Raw genomic sequence first — 20564 nt, forward strand, 5'->3', positions numbered from 1 at the left:
AGTGCATAACGGAAATAACAATATAAAGGAGTTCTGAATGGTGGTTGTATGCTAAACATGTACGCAAACTCAAAATGTGGCCTGTAATTAAAAGCAAATATAGACATTAAGCAGTCATTACACCATGGATGCACCATAGAGGCGTAGTTATCCACTTTATGAGCAACCATAACATCGCAGCGCTAGATCAATTTTACTTCCCCACAATGGGCGAAAACAGAAATAGAACATAGTTAAGAGCATAGCGACAGTGCTTAACACATTTATTAGACTGCAGGTGATAAAAACAAACGGTAGCTATTTTTATGTATCAATTAATAAATGTATTTATTTATTGGTGGTGTTATTTTAGAATATTTTCATTTTATTCTGTTACTAGTTTATTTTCTGTTTGTTCTTTCAATTTATCTGTCTGTCTTTCAAGGTTCAAGGAGTTTTTACTGCCACACATTTACACGATATGGCACGAAATCAGATTGCCGCTGTCCAAGTTTAGCTGAGGAGGTCAGATTTGTACTTGTCCAAAAAGAATGAAGTGTTCAAAAATCTGGTGATGAATGTGCAGGGATGTAGTTTTGAGTAGTTGTGTTTTGGTAATTTGAGCAAATACAACATTTTGATCAGTCAATCAGTCAATATTTGAATTATTGTAATTTCAATATCAATCCACATAATCATGATGTGAGGATGAAGCGGTTCAGATAATAGATGGGTCAAAATTACTTCTGAAGTAACACAGTTCACATCCTACCACTGACAAAAAAAAATTGCTACAAGTTCTGGTCGCTGGTATCGTCTTTCTCATTAGTTAATGTTCCGGAATGCCAAGACTCCCATGACTTGACCATCAGTGTAAAAGCACATTGATGGTGATACTAACCCTCAAAGCCCTGCCCCAAAACCACATGACCCAAATGCATCGCTCTGGCACCGTACTGAACTGACCTATCAAGGGGAACATCACCCATGGAGAGTCACAAGACTGGAGTTTAACATTTATTGCAGACAAGCCTTTGCTTGTCACATCATCTTGTAATGTAGGTCAGCTGATGAACAGAAAATGTCCCGTGTCTACTTTGTGTTGCGACCATATGCATAATCAAGTGTGACTGCACTAAAGAGGTGTGAATGTCTTTTACACTTGCAGGTCTAAAGGACAAGCATGAGTCACAAATTCATTTTCCAAACAGTAGCATCCATCTACTCTACTAAGTCTCACTCATTCCATTAAGGACCTTGTGATTGAAAAACAATTCTGCTAATCATTTTTAGCGAACATACAAAAAATACACACTACATGATTTCCAGGGGGGGGAAAAAACTGTGCCTGTCCAAACAGGAAGGCCCTATTGCATGTCATCATATTAATCTCATTTATATTGCCTAAAATGGAGCTCATTTTGTGACTGGTAGTTTGAGTCTCACACAGTCTTTAATATAGAACCCCCTTTGAAATGGCTCAATCTATTTCAGATGGAGTTTGTCCTGACCATTTAACTCATCTTAAACAAAAGAGCTTTGCTTCTTCTTCTATTGTGAGAGACATAGTGGCAAAGAAAGCGATGTGTTGACAGAGAGGATAGAGAAGACCAGGCTCACATCCCACATCTGCTCATCGGACTGGGGCTGCCAGTGTAGCAGATTGAATGAGGGATCGGGGTGGTGCTCAAGTGGGTTGAGGGCAACCTGCAGTCTATGTGACCCCAATCACACTGGAATTAAGGGGCACTGAAAAACATAAGAATGCAAAAAAAAAAAAAACCTCGCCATCTGTAGATAACAGGGAGAAGAAATGGCAGAACACTGTTAGCTGGGCTAAAACATCACCAAAGTGTGCAATAAGTTTTTTTTTGTTTCCAATAAAATACCTACTAAATAGTTCAGTAAATCCCAAGACGTTCCTCTATAGACCTTCCTCTATATCGTTACACACAGAGACTCAATCAAAAATGATTGTTTGTCCATTAAAAGATTGAAAGTGTGTTGTGAAATGCGGCACAGTTGACCATATTCAATTCCTTTTACCTTTGACGATTCTTTACAATTTTCTAGCTCCGTCTGTCGCTCAGTCTTTGAAAGTAGGAGCATTGTTTCACGCAAGGTTCGCACTGAGGCTATGTGGAATGGAGAAAACTATTTTACATTTCAATCGACGGTTTAATCTCCAAGTTCCCGTTTTACCAGCACAAAACACAGATACTCCCTTAATTCAACCATTGAGATGAGATAATTAAGAGATCAGTCAACTGTCCCAATCGTTTTGCCCTTTTGTGTTTTAGACTAGATGTTGCTTTCAATACCATTGTGAAAATCCGTTTTTTTTTCCACCATGAAACATAAAACATTGCTTTTGATATAGAATAATGAATTTAAAAAACAGAAATATTTTCTGTGTTTTATTTGTTGTTGTATTGTGCTTTTTTGGGGTTACTACAGATAAGCATTGAAAATAAAGCTTGGAAAAGACTTATTGCTCATCTGTGTCTTAAAGTCAATGATCTTATATTATTTGGACTCAAGGGTTTCTACATCAATTCCTCTTAATGGCTGACCATTCTTATAAGTTTCAGTAGGAACTCTTGTGACAAGGTCCTTGACATTGAAGGACCCTGAGCTCAACTGGCTTGTTCTCTAAAGCTGATCTTTTATTATTTGTAAGTAGGAAATTGGCTTTCTTGGTAGACTCAACAAAAGGCTGGCGTTTCTGTGGTTTATTATTTCATTTCCTGAATTCTGTTTAAGAGCAACGACATGGGGCCGAGTGAATTAACATGGACACAATGGTTAGTCGGCAAAGTGGCCTAAACGTCTGTAGCCTCCTTGCAGTTTATCAGGCTTGACTAGTGGGGCCATTGCTCCTCCTAAAATTTCAGCTCTTTACATTTCTATGCAGCAGCTCATTAGCTAAGTAGCATTCCCTCTTTTTTTACCACAACTTGGCTCTTTGTCAGGAGGTCTGTCTTTGTCTCCCCTAAATGATCCCACACAAGGCCTATTTTCTGGTTAATACATATTTACAGCCATGTAAGGTTTTTGTGGGAATCCTGTAGTTTTATTTTGCAGGCCATCATTCTAGACACTGTAAAACCATTACCAAGCTGTTTAGGGTAATTGTTTGACCGTATACGAGTACCATTTGGGGTACTCAATGAGTCTGCATCTTTAGAGTTGGCAGATGGCTAGACAACACATGCAGGAGATTCCCAGGAACACCTCAAAAGATTTATTTTGTTCAAAGTTGGGTTTGTTAATGGGATAGAGTATAAGAAAAATTTGACTACAATAAAGATAAAGGACAGGAAATGTCTGTTATGGAGATTTCGCAAGATTTACTGCAGTCTTAGGAAAAAAATGCTACATGATTTTGTTGTGTTGGCAAATCAGACAAATTAAAAGCACCTTGTTCATGATACACGTGTCAATGTTGTAACGTGGTTTGTGGTATTTTTCATTTGCGGTGGGTGTGTTTACAGTAGCCTCCTGGGGGGTAGGGTCACCCAGTGTCTTTGGTGAATTAAAGGGGCCAGCTGTGATACTGCCTGAAAGGAACATGAGCACAGACAAAGGCGGGGATCCCTGCGCTCCCCCCCAAAACAAAAGAACCAGAAACAAGAGGCTGAAACCACACAATCATCTCACCGTCTACAATGGCCAAGCTCCTGTAACAAGCAGGATCAGGAGGATCGGCAAAGGCTAAGCCAGCATTGGCAACAGGTTTCAGTAGAAGCGATTAATTCCACTCTGCTTAACACACAATTAATTTCACTCTCATCCAGGAGCTCAAAGCTCCCCAATAAGAGAACCAATTCCAAAACCAAGATTAAAAGGTGAGGCGGTAAAGGTTCTTGAACAGATGGCCATTGACCAAAGAACTTGGTGCATAATGATGAGTAAACGTATAGGCGAGTAGCGCTGGAGTCAAACAGTCGCCCTTTTCACATCGTTATAGTATCGACTGTTCTAGCGCTCCTCTAAGGACTCACAACTAGCTGAATGACCATGCGGTGAAGCTATTTGTCACTACATGCATGTGCCAGTCTTTTTGTTGACATTGCATGAAAAGATCTTTGGTACTAAGTCGGGATTTAGATGTTATTAACATCCCAAAACCTAAATTGAAACAATAAAGTTAACCAACCCGAAAAAGAGAGACCCTGCTGGCTTTTCCATTTGAGTTCATGTGAACAGAGGTAATGCTCCGATGGGCTTAGTTGACTAATTGTGGGTTGACTCAACCACCTGCTAGAACCCAAAGGAGCCAAGGAACTGCAGAATTGTACTGCATTAGATCCCTGGAGTGCGGACATCCTCCTGGGCTGCCGCATTTCATGCCCCAGAGACTATCATATATGTTTGGTTGTAGAATTCTTGGGCTGGATGCTAGAGGGATGATTTCTCCGGCACCCTTTCTTCTCGACAAGAATAAAGTCTCTTCAAAGTGATCTGGCAGGTTAAGTCGGATTTGGTCTCTTTCATATCCAATTGAAAGTTGTGTATCTACACTGACATTCACTGACCATGACTGCTGACTACTTTTGACTGAATAAAAGAAGCCCTGAGCATATTTGATGACTAGCGGCCTACAACCAATCAATTGGCTAGAGATAAGAAACGACTGCTGGCCAGTCGAAGCCTGTGACCTTCCAACCATCCATCTCTGTCCACATCTGGTCCTGTTAAGCGTTTGGTGCTTCGTTCCTCCATTAAGTTCTTCTCGTTTGACAATGCAGGCAGATGCTGCAATCGGATTGCCCGACCAGCTTCGCCTATTAAGAGGACGATATCACGCCCACCTCCCCTCTATGTTCATCTCGGTGGGCAGCTTAGAAGACTTTAGGAGGGAGAGTGTCCACAATCCCTTTCATAGTGTCAAGACCCCAAAGTAGACTTCTCTGGAGATGAGTAATGGGATCTACTGCCCTATATTGAAAACGCTTTGAAGACAACTCTGACGCTTTTCAAGAATAGCACAAAAGATAATTTCAAAGTGTGGTCAAGCTGTGGGAGTGATTCGATTTCACACTTCTTAGGTCAGAGGCACATGTGCATTCATTATCACTGAAAAAATGAAAAGTATTTTCATCAAGTTTTGAAAAGAGGAGTTTTTACCAAGTGCTGTATTAATAGGCAAAAGGTAAAGCCTGTCGGGTCCAATCTCCAAAATGTTTGGATTCAGGTGGTTCTTTCTCACATGGTTCTGTAATGCAATTTCCCCAAGATAAAAATCACTCAGCCTTTCTGAAAATCTAGAGACACAACCCTCTGCTCAAACAAACGATCTGCCTAAGCCGCCTGCCACTAAAGTGAATTTGTTTGCACGGAGAGTTTAACTCGGCAGGACATGGAGGATGCCGATTGTGTAACTGTGGAGGGGGGTCACTCAGGTGTGTGTTTTGGATGAAGGTGTGCGGAGGGGGGCACCTATGTCAATACTCAAGCATGCCCTCCGTTTACACAGAGCCAAGCCAATCCCTGGCACACCTTCCTTCTTGATAGGCAAACAGCAGGTCAGGACTTCATGGGATGAGCATCCTGCAGAGTCTTTATTAGTTTGGTCTAATGTTGGGAATTATACTACCAGCGTGAACTTTGTGTCATTAACAAAAGAGAAGTGGAGACAGACGGAATAAATGTCAGCAGGAGCTAACCACCTTAGACAATGTGATTGAAAAGACAACACCTCAGGCAAAAACGAACCATTCTATGTAAATTGAGTGATGAATGGCAAAGGGAAGTAAAGGTTCATACGCTTTTGTCTTAAATCTGTTCATCAATTGCACAAACTGAAATAAACTTTGAGATAATACAAAGAGACCAGCAAAATATTCTTCATTTTTCACACCTGAGAAAGACCTTCACCTATTGCAAGTAATAAGCCACTTTAGGCCAAACCACAGAAAAGCCTAAAATAGCCTAAAAGCTAAATTTTCCTCAAGGCTTTTGGATTATGGAATGGCTGAAGTGATATTAGTTGGAGCGGTCAGCAGCTATTGGAGTGGTCAGCGTGGAAAATTCCCTGTGCTCCATCATTCTGATGGCTGTGTCCAATTGCATTGTGCCGGAACAGCAGGTAGCCCTGGCTTCTGGGGTCGCAGTTCTGATGGCATCGCCCCATTGGCCCAAGAGCTCCGGCCAAGGTTCATGGGTCAGGGCCTTGTTCGGACACGGGCTTGGCTCCCGTCCAATGGATCAAGCTGCGCGGCGGTGGGCAGACGTGTGATTTATGGAGGTGCCGGACAAGGAGAATGCAAAGAGGCTGCCCTTAAATCTGGCACAGTTGTTGTTAAAGTTTCTTTCATCTGGGAATATGTTTCAAAACCAGCCGTCTGTTGGTAAAAGTAAAAGGATATCCTTTTGGAAAAGTGAACATCAGAGATTCCAGTCCACCGACATTTTCAAGGCCAAGCCCAAATCAATGATTTCTACTGGTTGATATCAGGCATATAATCTTAGTCCAACAAAGGGTCTATACAATATGATTTCAAGGAAAGGCGACAGTTGCAATATAATCACAAATGTTAATTATGCAACAAATAAACGATGTAACTCTATATGACCACAATGACATTTCCTCTTCAAAAAGAAAAAAAGTCTCATGACCAGAGGAATGGCTTAGCATGTGGTACATCTTGGCAGGACACACTCCGAGGTCATGTGGTAATCTTTGGCAGTCTGTGATCGTATTCACTTGGCACAATCACCAGCTGCCATTGGCGTGTGGGTGGACAGTTTGTCTCCCTTCCTCTGCAAAGCGGATGCCTACGGCCATGAAACTATGTTGCCCTTTGAGCTAATTGTTTGTGGGTTGACTTTAAATTTATTGACAGTCTTTGTGATATAGTGCTTCTATTGTGTGCCCAGCCTATTGTGAACAGCATTAACTATGGCTCCTGCTTGCCTGGTCTTGGCTGACCAGGGGCCAAAAAGCAGTGTGATGCCCAGCGGGAGTGCCTTGTCCATAGGCAGAAGAGGAGACCTTTACAGGTGCCTCTGCTCTTCTTAGCAATGGCCTGCTGCTGAAAATTTGTAGCTCCTGTGGATGTCTTTCTCAGACTGTCAGCTGTGGAGCCCCTGATGGGAGATTTGTTGATTTGATAACTCGATTAGGGTGCAGAATGGATGACATGGTGGCAAAGAGCAAGTCCGCAGGGCCCAGGGAGCCGCTGACTCTTCTCCTTAACCTCTCCTTGGGAGACCGGCGCTGCGCATGCGGCTGCGAAAGCCCTCGCTGAGCCTATGGTAATCGGTCTTCCCACCACAATGGAGCAGTTCACCGAGCAAGCAAAGAATCGCTAGCCTTGAAATAATGGAACTTAAACACCAGAGGGCTGAAATGACCAATTAAGAGCACTGAATGGGAAAGTCTTAATTATGTGGATTTTATTTGAGGATTTATCACCCAAGCTGGCTTGTCTGTCTTGTACTTATTTTCCCTAATTGGCCCTGCACTATTTTCTACTGAGCTAGAAAACTAATTGATGGAGCACTAAACTGACAGTGGATCGCCGCATACAGCTTACACTGGAGTTGAATAAAAAGTTGTGGACTCTGTAAATTGGTAATTAATTACAAGCCATCAAAGCCTAACTATTCTGGTTTCTGTTTTGGGGATATGGATAAATCCAAGATAGTCCGGCTGGTATTATCAACAAAGTCTCAAAAGGAAACCCTTAATGTGCTCTCCACTCTTGCTCCACTTCTATGGAAAGCTCACGGTTGTCGCTGTAAACTCTCATGGTGGATTTAATTCAAAGGCACTGCTCATTTCTGGCATATCTGCTCACGGGCAACAGAGTTACTACTGGAGAGTCCATTTGAGTTCAAATGAACTTTAATAAAGGCAGTCGGCGGTGTGAAGTCACGGCCAGCAAGGGAATCTCTGTTGGCCTAATCCAGGGGTTTCAAACTCAGTTTTGTTGAGGGGTACATCGTAGTTATGGTTTCCCCCAGAGGGTTGTTCTGAATATGAATCTATTGAAATGTATGTACGCCTTACAAAAATCACATATACAAATAATAAATTGATAGATAAGTTTTGAAATCAGAAGCTGAGTCATTTGTTTGTTCAACTATTTTTAAATGTATTTTAAAGTGGGGGTGGTAGCAAAAATAGAATATTGTAATATCTCATATCAGAGTGTTATTAAAAGAGACCAATTGCAAGAAATATGAACTCCTACATATGTCAAGAGATACTGAAAATTTCTCTCTTGGAACTAAAGTGAGGGCTTGACTGATACATAAGTGGACTGAGGAGAAATAAGAAGTATTTTTTAGAATATCAAAGAAAATGCTGCACAGAGTTGAATATTGTACTAAAGCTTGATTTGAAGAACATCTTGAATTGAATCAAAATCGCAAAATCTGTAATCTATATTTTGTCCTGAAATCCTCCAGTCATCTTTAAGAACAAAAAATTAACGTATGAAATGCAAGAGATGCACAAATTCCAAAGTGATATTTCACAGGCATGCTTGAAATACTAGACTTCCATGCTGGACATTTGTCAACCAACAAACAGGATCAACTCAAAACACAAACACTCACAGACACACAACAACTGCACAAAATAACCAATACTAATAGCAAATATCATCCAAAACAATATTTCATTCTATCTGTCTTGAAAAAGGCCAGGCTGCAAATTAGCATCACCAGATGATGACACAATCCTCCTGGATCAATTAGGCAATTCTGGGTGTGGAGATAGTGACTAAGCAACACAGAATATTGATGCTAAATGCAGGAGAGTGTCAGATTGCTTCACGTTTTCTGCTTATCTGTGGTCACTGATGGAGAACTTTCTGAAACAGTGGTTTGGTGGATAATAGCCCTGATGTCCCAGAGGTCAAGAGAAATCACAGCGTTTTTTTTGAAGCGCAACACACAAGCTGGACTGGGTGCATTCCATATGTGGTAACATTTTGAAATTCATAAAAAAAAAAAAAAATAGTTGTAGACAGAATAATGTGTTTTATAATGGTGCTAGAACACTTGTGTTCTCAACAGACTGAACAGTGAGATATTCCTCAGTATTAAGGGCACTATCACCACCTCCTACTATGTGCTCAAACACTTTCTGTTGTTTTCACACACACTCACAACCACCTCGACACGTAGCGTCGTGAGTGACGCAAGAAAAGAACGTCATCAAATAACAGTGAATTATGCTAATCTAAAGGCAATTTTCACCAGATTTGCTGTTGGCAGAACAAAAGCGTTCTCCAATAAGACAAAACATTTTTCCCCACACAAAACCAATATAGTATTTCATACAGTATTCTGATTCATTTGTTTAGTGCGGGAGACTAGGAATTGTGTTTACACACTGAATGAAGTCTAAACTTGAAATAGTCATCTTTGAAAGGGAGATCTTGAACCAGTGAGTGTCCTAAATAGTACTTCTCATGCAGAACACTGATGAGGAGAACGTGGTTGTGTGAACATGGCAATCATAGGCAAGGCATACACTTTCAATCCAGTGCATTGTCTGAGTACCCACCTTCAATGCCTGTAATGGGAATAAAGGAGTGGAATAAAATGATGACAAAACACAATATCAAAAATGCTTCTTCACATAGTACGCAACAGATGCACCAAGGTTGAAGGGGGGGGGGGGGGGGGGGTTGTTGTGGTGGGTGGTTGTTATGGACGGACAAGTTGAGGCTTGCCCTCCAACAGACACATGTTCTCTATTGTTAAGCCAACTCCTTTCCTGCCCAGAGCTCAATGTGACCTGTCGAAAGTCACCCACTTGCTGTCAGACTTCAGAATGACGAGTCAAGGAAAACTGGGCTGGGGGAGGCGGGGTGGGGGGATGTAAATAACAGTGAGGAAGCGGTGTGCAAATGTTTGCATTTTCATTTCAGTCGAGATGGAGAAATCCCCTGAAGGTATTCAATGGCTTGGAGCATCCAGCGGCTAGCTGGGAAGTAATGCGTATAATAAAAATCATACAATATAGATTACGTTCCGTTTCACAAAACACAGGAGTTCCAGGATTCTGAAACTCTACACCACTACTGAGGCAATCAATCAGCCAGAAGCTGACATGTGCTGGTGGTAGTGGTGGTCAATGTTTGGGTGGAGCAGGTCTGATGGACAGCTGCCCCTCCTTTAACCCCAGCAACGGCATCAGCTTTGTCTGTGGGATCCACTGACACATGTCCTCTCTTGTGGGCCACATAGTCAGACCCGCCAGGTGCCAAACACTTGGAGGGCTTTTACCTCAGGTGCTGACTGACTGACGGAAGGACGGACAGGTGAAGACTGACTCTTGCAGCGGCTTCATGTAGTAGGTCAAGAGGAGACGGGTATGGCGGGTGAGGCCTTGAGCACGAGCCAAGGACGAAACATGGGTGGGATGGCTGTGGCGAATAAGAGAAGCGGGACAACTAGTCAGCTGTCAACTTTACAGCCAGCAACGGACGCCCGGGTAAAGCGGCTTGATTGGCGGCTGCAGGAACTGTGGGCGGGCAGTTGTCAATCACGCAGCTGAGCAAGGCCTGGGGCGAACCTGTTCACCTTTGAGTCTGCTGACCTTTAAATTGAGGGGGGGGGGGGGTAATGTTATGACGAAAGCAGGATGGGGATATTGTTATTCTGCATGTAAAAAGGATCCTCAATATAGATCACCTGAGTGATAGCAGGCCAGGTGGGTAACTCAAAGACTTTCTGTGACTATGCATTTTATGGGCTTTCCAAATGTGCCTTAAGGCTTAACAGCCTTAAACAACTGGTGGAGAGGCTACACCTCTCATTAGCATCATGGGACAAAGGTCTGTAGAAAAGGAAGGATATCAAATGAAGTGGAACCTTCGCAAGTCAAATGCCTTGGAGGTTTTTCGAATCAGAATCCAACAAACAAAAACAGCTGTCGTGCATTGTCAGCAAATGTTGGAGCACTTCAACTGAGCAAGTATCAAAGTCATTGATGATGAAACTCGTGAGTCATTCTGGCCATCTTGCTTTTTCGCAACACATACTGGAAAAGATAAAACGTCTTTGTGGATGAAATCATGTGAAAAGAGGAATAAACATCAAGAGCTGAATGAAAACAGCAGGAAAATGTGAACCAAGGCATTTAAGTTCTTCTGTAGGTCTATCTTTGTAGATATTTTCCGCAATTATTTTCAATTGTATTTTGAAAAACATATGTGAATTTACTTGACAGTATGTTTTGGAATTTTACAAAGTGGGTTAAGTCAAGAAACCCTGAACAATGAGCATTTTATATTTTGAATTTTACAACAAGCAGTGGTGAAATGATTTTTACTCTTTTAGGGAAAAATATGGTTACATTTTTCAAAAATGTATTGCATTGTAAAAAAAAAAATACAACAAGCAATGGTGAAATTACTTAATCTGTTAATGAAAAAATATTTTCTTTTATTCAGATGGACGGTGCACATTAATAAACCTCTATACATGTAAAATCATTTAAATACCCTGAAGTGAGCTTTGCTAGTAATTGTCAGGAAAAAAAAAAAACATTCCAAAAATTATCCATACAGGTTTACGATGAACAATGTCTCCCTTTTGCATTAAAAAAAAGGGAAATGTTTCTGGATCTCCTCCCGAAGGCGTTTCTATTTGGCAAGCTAACACTGTCACATTCAACAATGAAACTCATTCAGCGACTGCTGAGCACGGGTGAAGAACTGTACAACGGGAGTAGGTGTGGGAACATGAACCGACCATCCTGTCCAAATCTGCGATTCACTCCCTCCTCCACACATGAGGCAGCTGTCACACTTTGGGAGCTTTGCAATGCCGCATCCTCAATCTGAGCATTTTTCGCCTTCATTGGGATGAAAAGTGCTGCAGCGGGCCGAGTCCTCAGGAGCAACGTTTGGCTGGAGCTTATTTTGGTTTGGCTTGCCCAAATAAACAAGCCGGGACCTCGCGGCCGCAGCTGTGGGCCTCTCCCTGGCTAGCCTCCTCTGCTGTGATTCCTCCACTCACACATGGAGAATGAAGGAAAACAAGTATGGAGGAGGGGGGGGGGGGGCGTAGACAACCCAGCCAAACCAAAGCCTGCAGAGGTTAGAACTGGACCAAATACTGCTTATAATCATTCGGGTCTTTCCCACGCCTCCAGGCCTCGTGCGTGTGCACCCGGCGGCATGCTTGCTTGCCAAAAAACGTTCACGTCCAGTCATCCTCCTACTTAAGGAGGGGATGGAGTTCAGCGTCTCTCCTTCTTTGTAAGACAGAGGAGGGGGGGGGGGGTTAGTTTGGAAGTTTCTGTGCAAACTAAGTTTTAAAAGCAGAAGGGTGAGAGGAATCCAAAACTTTTGACATACCGTTCTCCCAAAAAGTTTTGATAAAGTGCATTTGGAGTTTGACAACTGATTAAATTCAACTAATGGGCCGAGCATGCTGGGAGGAAGGTCACAGTGTGGCTCTTCCTACAGAGCCACTTTTGGGAGTAACCTGTGACCTTTCTTGAAGAAATAAGACCGTGTTGCAAGAAAAAAAAAAAAACAAGTGAGCATTAAATTTTCATGGATGGACCATCTTGGGTGGAAAAAAAATCGACTTTAGATGCAATTATGTCAAATATTCCAGCTCAAACGTATGTTGCCAAGATCTAAATGTAAATTTTCATGGATGATAACAATCTATCGTCAATTTTCTTATGACTTCATCAATGCCCCGCCCCCTGCAAACAACTAAATTCCTCCTACACACGCCGACACACATCCACAACCGCCTACACATTTCATTTGTCCCCTCACGCACATCCATCACCTCGAATGAATGCTCAACCAACCACCGACTAACTCCGACACACACCAATGGATTCGACAAATACAACAGACAGCAGTCTTCTGACCACCTACACCCGCCCACCCGCCTACACACACACTTCCACTCACAGTCCCACGCACACCCTGCCTTGCTCCGTTTGCACTGTCAGCCTAACGTAGAGCTGAGTCAGCAATTACCCAGTGGCGTGTGTGTGTGTCTGTTCAGGCCTGCAGCTTTTCAAGGAACACCGTGGAGAAAGGAGGGAGGAGATGGGCATCTCCTTCGGACAGATGGGCTGAGAGGGAGCTCCTGGGCAGGTAGTCATTCCCAGAATGTGGGGGCGTCTTTGGGGGGTCTCACCAGGGTGTGAATGGCTTTTAAATGCCTCCCACTCACACCCACAGAGAAGGTCCAAAGGGGGGGGGGGGTATTGTCACTGAAGAGTGGGCCTCCCTCCTTCTTTGACTCTTAATGCTGAGTGGGTGCATCTCGGGCACATCGCTGCATCCAAACACACCTGCAGGAATGCACTCCAATGAATATGTAACGTTTCAGCAAATGGAGCGGCATCTGCCATGCGAACACAAGCAGCCTTCCTCGTTGAATATGAATCTTGGGCTTCAAATTTGCAGATGAATTCACGGAATCTCGGCTAAGTCTGAGCAGCAGGAACAGTGGCGTGTTCTGTCTGTTACTTGATGACAGTTGGTTTGCTTTCATGCCAAGGTGCACCTGCATTCAACAGATGCCCGGAAAGTAAAGAATGAAGATGACAGCTTTAAGAGAGATGGGGATGGAACTCGCCAGATATTTCTACACCAAACATGAATTCAGCTAGCGGACTTTTTTAGAAGTCGGGGACAAAGTTGATGCCGAGCCAACTATTTTCTCCGTTGATGTGGACAGGGGTGTGCTAAACTACTATTAAAATCTGTGAACCTGATTTTCTGGACAGTTAAAAAAAATACATTCAAGCATCATCTGTCATCAAAGCATACATTTAACAACATGAATACACACACACACATTTTAATGACCCCAATCCTTTGGTCCCTTGAAAGATGCTATACGATATAATTTTTCCTGTATTAATAGTTTAAACTGTAGGTTCATGTCAAACTATAATCCCAAAACATTTCACAGTTTACAGTAATTTGTGGACATAAAAAAGCATCTTCTACCTTTTTTGAACAAGTTGCAAATGCTTTGGCATTTCCATGCAAATGATTATGTCCGACTGACGATGTCTCAACTGTTTCGGACATCACGTGTTGCTTATGTAATGTTGATCGAAATGTATCATAATGAGTTTCGATCAAATTGTCACACACCTCACAACGTTTTGGTATGAGTTCATTACGTAAGTGTTATGTCTTCATTCGAGCATTTTTCTGAAATATCTCCTAGCAAGTTGACCGGATTCCCGTAAGCATCCAGTAATTCCGCTTATTGATTGCGCTCATGCTGCTGACACACTTGTCATGGAGTCAGAGAGGAAGAGCAGGCACCACCACGACTACGAGGTGGTGAAAAGAAGCAGAGATGCGATGTGCCGTGCTCGCCAGGGACTCCGTCTGGGCTCTGTGACGAGCCTGATGGGTCCGTGTCAGCGTCATTATGTGGGTGCGTGTTCGGGAGCTCTTTCAGCCCAGACGGACGTGACACACACTTTGAAGCGTGTGTCAGGAGGCCACCCACGCCCGACGGCAGCAGAGTGCCAGGCCGTGACACACGGAGCGTGGTGAGGTGACAAATTCGACAAGAGATGGATCGGTGCCTTCTCGCCACATGTCAGTCACGTCTCACTCTTCTCTCTCAACTTGGCCGCTTACTCTTCCTCTAGCTCAGAATAGGAAAAACATTGGCGTTTTGAATAAACGCAACGTAACCTGACCTCCTTGGAGTATCATTTTCCGTCCCTAAACGTAGATGTCATTTTTCACATTCAGTGCCTTTGGATGTAAAACGAGCACCACGAGGCCAAGAATGGTTGATTTGTTCTTCCCTAGCTCCGTCCAACTGTGGACCGACAAGCTTGACTTCAAGTCTTCAAGGAAGACGAGATCTTTGGTGTATTCCGAGATCTCGTCCAAACGCTTAATCACCACAATTAAGTGTTAAGCCCAAGTGGCAAAGTAAACATCAGGCACACTTGGGCAGGCCTCCAGAAATAAACCACAGCAGGCAGTAAAAAGTGAGAGTGGAGGAGGGTCAAGTGTGCCAAATTTCAAAGGCAACCAATAAAAAGAGCAAATCTGGTTTTCACATTTCAGCTGACAAAAAAAATGTCAGAGATATCATGCTACGGTGATTTCCGGCAAACAGTGCCATCGCCAGAACTCACTAGAACCTGATCTTTCTTCGAGCGTGGGGATTTGGGGCTTCTAAATCTACAGTAACTATAAAATCTGTCGCCGTCTTTTTATTCAAAGTACATTTTGTGATTGATTGGGGTACCTGTGTAAGGTATCCTTTCACCTCTATGACCTCAAAGAGCTTCTTTTTTTGTTTGGAACAGCATGTTTCTACTATGAACTGCTCAACACAAATTTAACTGGGCAATGATTTTGAGTGTATTTGGAGTGCCTTGAGATAGGAATCTCATTTGTCTCGGGACCATACTTCTAACTCAAAAATCTTATCAGCTGAAATATAATTAATATTAAGTCATTCCAACTGCTCAGAAAATCATTGCAAAAAATAGCATTCTAAATAATATATTATATAAAAAAATATAGTCAATAAAAACCAAGCAGAATATAAAGAAAAGATGCCACGTTTCAATTCAATGGACACTGTATAATACAAACATATGGATATGCATGGAGTTGTAAACTCCTCAGTAAGTCGCAGTATTTTTTTGTTGTTTTTCACAAAGAATGTATGTCACATTGTCTGTAAATGCGTGTTGCTGCACCATTTGTGTTCAAATATCCAACTCTGGAGGGTTACAACAATGACAACAATAGTGCTACTCCTTAGCCCGACATGACTTTCCAGTACGAGTTATGTTTGAAATATTTAACATGTACCCGTCTTTGTTCTATGTTGATTTATCTTATTCATCCTGGCTTACTCTTTTCTAAGACTAACACACACTCGGGAATTTTTGTGACACATCTTGCATGTTACAAGAGTCGTTTCACTGATGAACTCCTCACAACATATTGTAAATATAAATAAATTTACTTGGTGGACATGAAAGATTTCCATCATATAGACTTGCCCTATACCTCCCCAAATATTAATCAGACCTCAGCGACTCCAGCAACCTGATAATCCCTCGTCAACATGTCCTGATCTGATTGGGTTGCCCCCAGACTCTGATCCGCCACCCTGAATCAGTCCATCCGTCCATCGTAGAGTCCCTCTGGCCAACACGGGCCCCGAAAAAGCCCTAATCCATAACCTCCTGTCACAGAATGCTGCCCTGCAACACCCCCTCACGGTCCAGCATTAGCCTAATCCACTGGGCCGCAGCTCCATAAGAATGGAGCGCCCACGCGGTTTCACCCCGGTTCTGTTTGCTCGTTGCATCTGAGTCAACACACTCCCCCGGAAGAATGAAAAAACGCAGGAAAGACCAACACACCAAGACATCTTCAGACAACTACCACACTGTTGACTGCACCCGCCATCAGAGGATCCTTTTTGTTGTCTTACCTTGGGTGGTGATGCGGGCTGTCTTGTAGATCTCTGGTGTGGTAATGTGATCCCTGGAGCAAACATTAGACTTCTCCATGCACAAAGTGTGCAAGGAAGGTACTGGATGCTGCCTTCAAGAGGTTCATATCTGCAAATTTACACAAAAGGGGATAGACGTTTGTCAAACTATAAAATAGGGGACAAAACAGTGCAAATATCTGTTGCATTTTCTGAGCCCAGGTTTTCATGGCACAACACACACATAAAAAACTAAATGTACACTGTATGCCAGGAATGGGCAACTAATGAGGGCTCATTGAGGCGGGGTTGAGAATTAAAGATAGGGGTCGTGTTTAAGGAGGGGGGTCTGCATACAACTATTTATTTGATGTCAAAATTGAATAACTTGATTTGGTCGTGGCTTTATTGTTGGATTGAATCAAAAAGACGTTTTGTTTTGAATATTACAATAATATTTAAGTGGCCTGGCTGACCTCAATAAATGAACCTGTGACTCCTTGAAGAAATGTAATGTGGCCCAATTGTATTTTAATTTTCCTGTCATTGATAACACACAAGTGCAGACAAAAGTCATTTAGTTTTTCTGCCTGATATATCGTTGATACGAACAAAGACACTATTTGTACTAAACAATTTTCAGTCCAATTAAAAAAAAAATCAAAGCACACCTGATGAGTTTCTGCGTTTAAGAGTAGAAAAATAAAATAAATAGGCAACAAATTTTATGTTTATAATAAATAAGAACTACAGAATACTCTAACTTGTTAGAGAAATAAAACACAATAAAAAAAAATTAAAAAAAAATAAGAAAGGCATACTGCCTATTCCAAAGTTAAGATAAAGGTTATCCACCTGAGACTCAACATCAGGTAACATCAGAAGCAGCCTTAACGCTGGGTTAAAAAGTAAGCGCTGATCATAAACAATTCACCTGCCCAGTTAACCAGATGAGAGAACAAATAGTAATAGGCTACCTCTGAAGTTAATGTTTGTCACCCAAATCGTTTGTTCCTGCACATAGATTTGATATGGACATACACTAATCAGATGCACAACGTGCATGGTTAAAATTGTCACCTCTGCAAAAAATCCGCACTTTTCCAATGGGCTTTACTTCCTAGTTGTATTCCTTTCATTGCAGATGCGTCTGGTCGGTTTAAAGGTTCCTCTAGACTGGCATGCAGCTTTCAGAACCAATACTGTTCTCTAGCGGCGAAGATAAGAACTGCACCCAGTGACCAACTCAAATAACAGTGTCAGTATTTAAATATTTATTTTGAAGTCTATAAAATTTCTGCTCATTTCAAAATATATACGTTTTGGTAAATATTTAAGATAGATAGAAAGATATAGATGGAGCAGTAGTGATGCTCTGACTGGTCCAGTTTAATTTTCAGAGGTTTCCGAGTCAAATGGGAGTTTTTCCTAAACATCAATTCCTTGGGTCCCTCCCCTCCTATTCCCATGCCTCAGTTACAGTGCCATCTCTCAGCAACTTTCACTTAATCCCAAACCTAAATGTGATGAGCACATCTCCCCAAGGGCCCATCCGTGCAGAAGTTCACATTGTCTGCAACACGTATTGTTTTGCCTGAGATGAACACACAAGAGATTATGGCAGCACGGGGAGTCGTTCTGCCTGAGGGAGAGAGAACTGGCAATGGGACATTTGAGGATGTCCCGGGGATTTGTCAGCATCTCGTATGGCTCCTGTGGGGAATATTCAGGAGGAGTCATGGCTGCACCTGAGGTGTGATGGGAGACTCAGCAATAAAATTGATTTGTACTTATCATACACAGAACTAGAGCTGTACTGCAGGAACAGTCCATTTCTATCCCTCGAGGTACAATCTAAATGAATGTTCAATAATATACCAATTATTGGACTCATTTAATTATTTGTACCTTTTACTTGACTCAAAAAGTACAAACAGGTATCTGTGTTATTGTTTTTTGTTTTTTTTTAAGATCCTGTGCCCCGAAGCATTTTTACCTATAGAGAAAAGGCAGTCAGGATAAAAAGTATGGGATCACCTTGCAATGCCTGCAGCACCATTGAGCACACATGCACCACTCCGTGTGTGTGTGTGTGTGTGTGTGTGTGTGTGTGTGTGTGTGTGTGTGTGTGTGTGTGTGTGTGTGTGTGTCCTCTCATCTGAAGTCCCTTTTGCACAAGAATTTTCCCATTAAGAAAGCCCTTCAATTACTTTCCAGATTACACCACCCTTTTCCTGGCTTTAATCTGGCCTCGAATCATCATTATTGCACTCGCAAGCTCAATGAAGGCAATAGAAACATAAAGCCTCTCTCAGCAAGCAAGCACAACACTCTCCTCTTCTCGCTTTTGTCAGCTTTCGGATTATACATTCATTTTTGCCAGGCGTGTGGTCAAACTTGGCCCTGGGAAAAGCCGCGTGTATTCCTTCCTTTCATGTGCCCCTCATGGTCGGGGTATCTAATGGTCATAACCGAGGCGGCCATGCTGGGAGTGCATTTGAAGGAGCGGTCAAGGAGCCCCTAATCCTCTCATACACAGTTTGTAGTGGCGGCCCCCCAATACAAGAGCAGATTTTGTTGCAGGAAAAGAGTGAGAAGCTGGGGTAGGTGGTTTCTAGCTTCTGAGGAATTTTGATTAAAAGTAGAGCAACTTTGAAATAAAAATATACAATGAATCCATGTTCATTGGTCGTGGCCCCACTTTATCATACAGTTTTAAGTGATCGGTTTTTATTAGTTTTAACAGTACACAAGCAGGAATTAAAAGTCTGGCACCTTCAATTTAGTAGCATACTCAGAATTAAAAACTAAATCTTTGCTGTATGTAATAAATATACAAGTCATTTGTTTCCTGTAGTATGAGCCACACTAGGAGGAGTAGCCACTGGCGGAGCTAAAGGGGGGCCGGGGGGCTAGGGCGAGGGCACCGGCCCCATTTGAAATATGTGTGGACCCCCCAGATGCCAGGCCAGATAATTGACTTGAGGGTATTTTGTATTTTTTCCAGGAATTTATATTCCGCATTTCAACCCGTCCCCCTATAGTAAACATGTGTTAATCAGCATTTTCTGAATTTTTTTGAGGCTTTTTAATTGTTGTGGTTTGTTTTACTGAGCCCCTGACATATCCTTTGAGTTTTGGAGATTACCAAAGTCAAGTGTGGTGCGCTTCTCTGAACCATTAGTCACTCCTCTCGCAGCGAGAGAGGTGCTCACAGCACAAGTGAAGATTTTTTTTTTTTTTCTTGAGCAGCCAGTAGTAAAAGAGTGGGGGAAAGGAACCCTCGTTTCTAAACGTCGGCGGGCGGGGGCCTCTCCCGACAGATAGCAGCAGGGTGCCTGCCTTCCGATGTCCCCCACACTTGCCCCCGCCCTCCAGCAGCCATCCAGTTCACCCTCTCTACCAGCACCTGGCCACTCGACGTCTATAGAAAAAAGGAGTAACTTGGGAGAACAAAGAATGCTGACTTGTGCATGAGGAACATATACAGTGTCATTTTTAAAGTCCAATGCAGTTTATTATGGGAAGCTGACCAACTTCTGATGTGTTTTGATGAACAATATTTGTTGTTTTTTTAGGTCAATCATTTTTAACATATTTGATTCCACTTTATCATGACTGGTCATTTTGAGATGACATAAGATTATGTTTTAAATGTTTGGTGTTTCTAGCATTGTAATGGTTTGTGTGACACAGTAAAATGTGCTTTGGCAGATGTCAGGATGCCAAATTGACCTCAGCACATAAAGAAAGTTACACCTGCAGCATTTGGTCAATTTCAGGGAGTCAAGTGAAATAATTCATTTTGTCATAGGAAAAGATTCGGTTCAAAATATATACAGTGAAGAAAATTTCAATTCCGTTACTGAATTCCTGTCAGAATCATGAAGCACCAAATAATGTGTTGGGTTGAATCAGACCCTTGGATTTTGACTTTGACACCTGTGAGGTAGCATTCAAAAACATTCCAAAACATTCAAAAACTCCCTTTAAGGGGACCGTACTGACTTGAACCGCACCACTTGATGGTACTGTGACTTTTTTGTTGTTGAATAGGCCAACAATCTTTAACTGAAAGAAACTGAGTACGTAACACGAGGAAGCCTCCATCATGTTCGCCCGTTACACCGACTTCCCGTGTCACCATG

The 20564-nt window shown here is 42.3% G+C and overlaps 1 protein-coding gene across 3 annotated transcripts in view; it reads right to left on the reverse strand.

The window, feature by feature from the left end:
• The window catches only part of hes1 (hes family bHLH transcription factor 1), a 37778-nt gene extending 20136 nt beyond the window's left edge, over positions 1–17642 (reverse strand). Inside the window, exons 1-2 of one of the 3 annotated variants that reach the window (XM_085927930.1) lie at positions 17497–17642; positions 16417–16546 (exon numbers count right to left, since the gene is read on the reverse strand). In XM_085927930.1, coding sequence (XP_085784056.1) covers positions 16417–16546; positions 17497–17555 — 189 coding nt within the window. In that variant the 5' untranslated portion in view covers positions 17556–17642. The other 2 variants (XM_085927932.1, XM_085927931.1) reach the window with 2 other exon arrangements.
• Between the last annotated feature and the right edge of the window lie 2922 nt (positions 17643–20564).

The sequence above is a fragment of the Syngnathus leptorhynchus genome, chromosome 13, assembly GCF_054491065.1.
Source record: "Syngnathus leptorhynchus isolate UIUO chromosome 13, UIUO_Slep, whole genome shotgun sequence".
NCBI classification, from domain to species: domain Eukaryota; kingdom Metazoa; phylum Chordata; class Actinopteri; order Syngnathiformes; family Syngnathidae; genus Syngnathus; species Syngnathus leptorhynchus.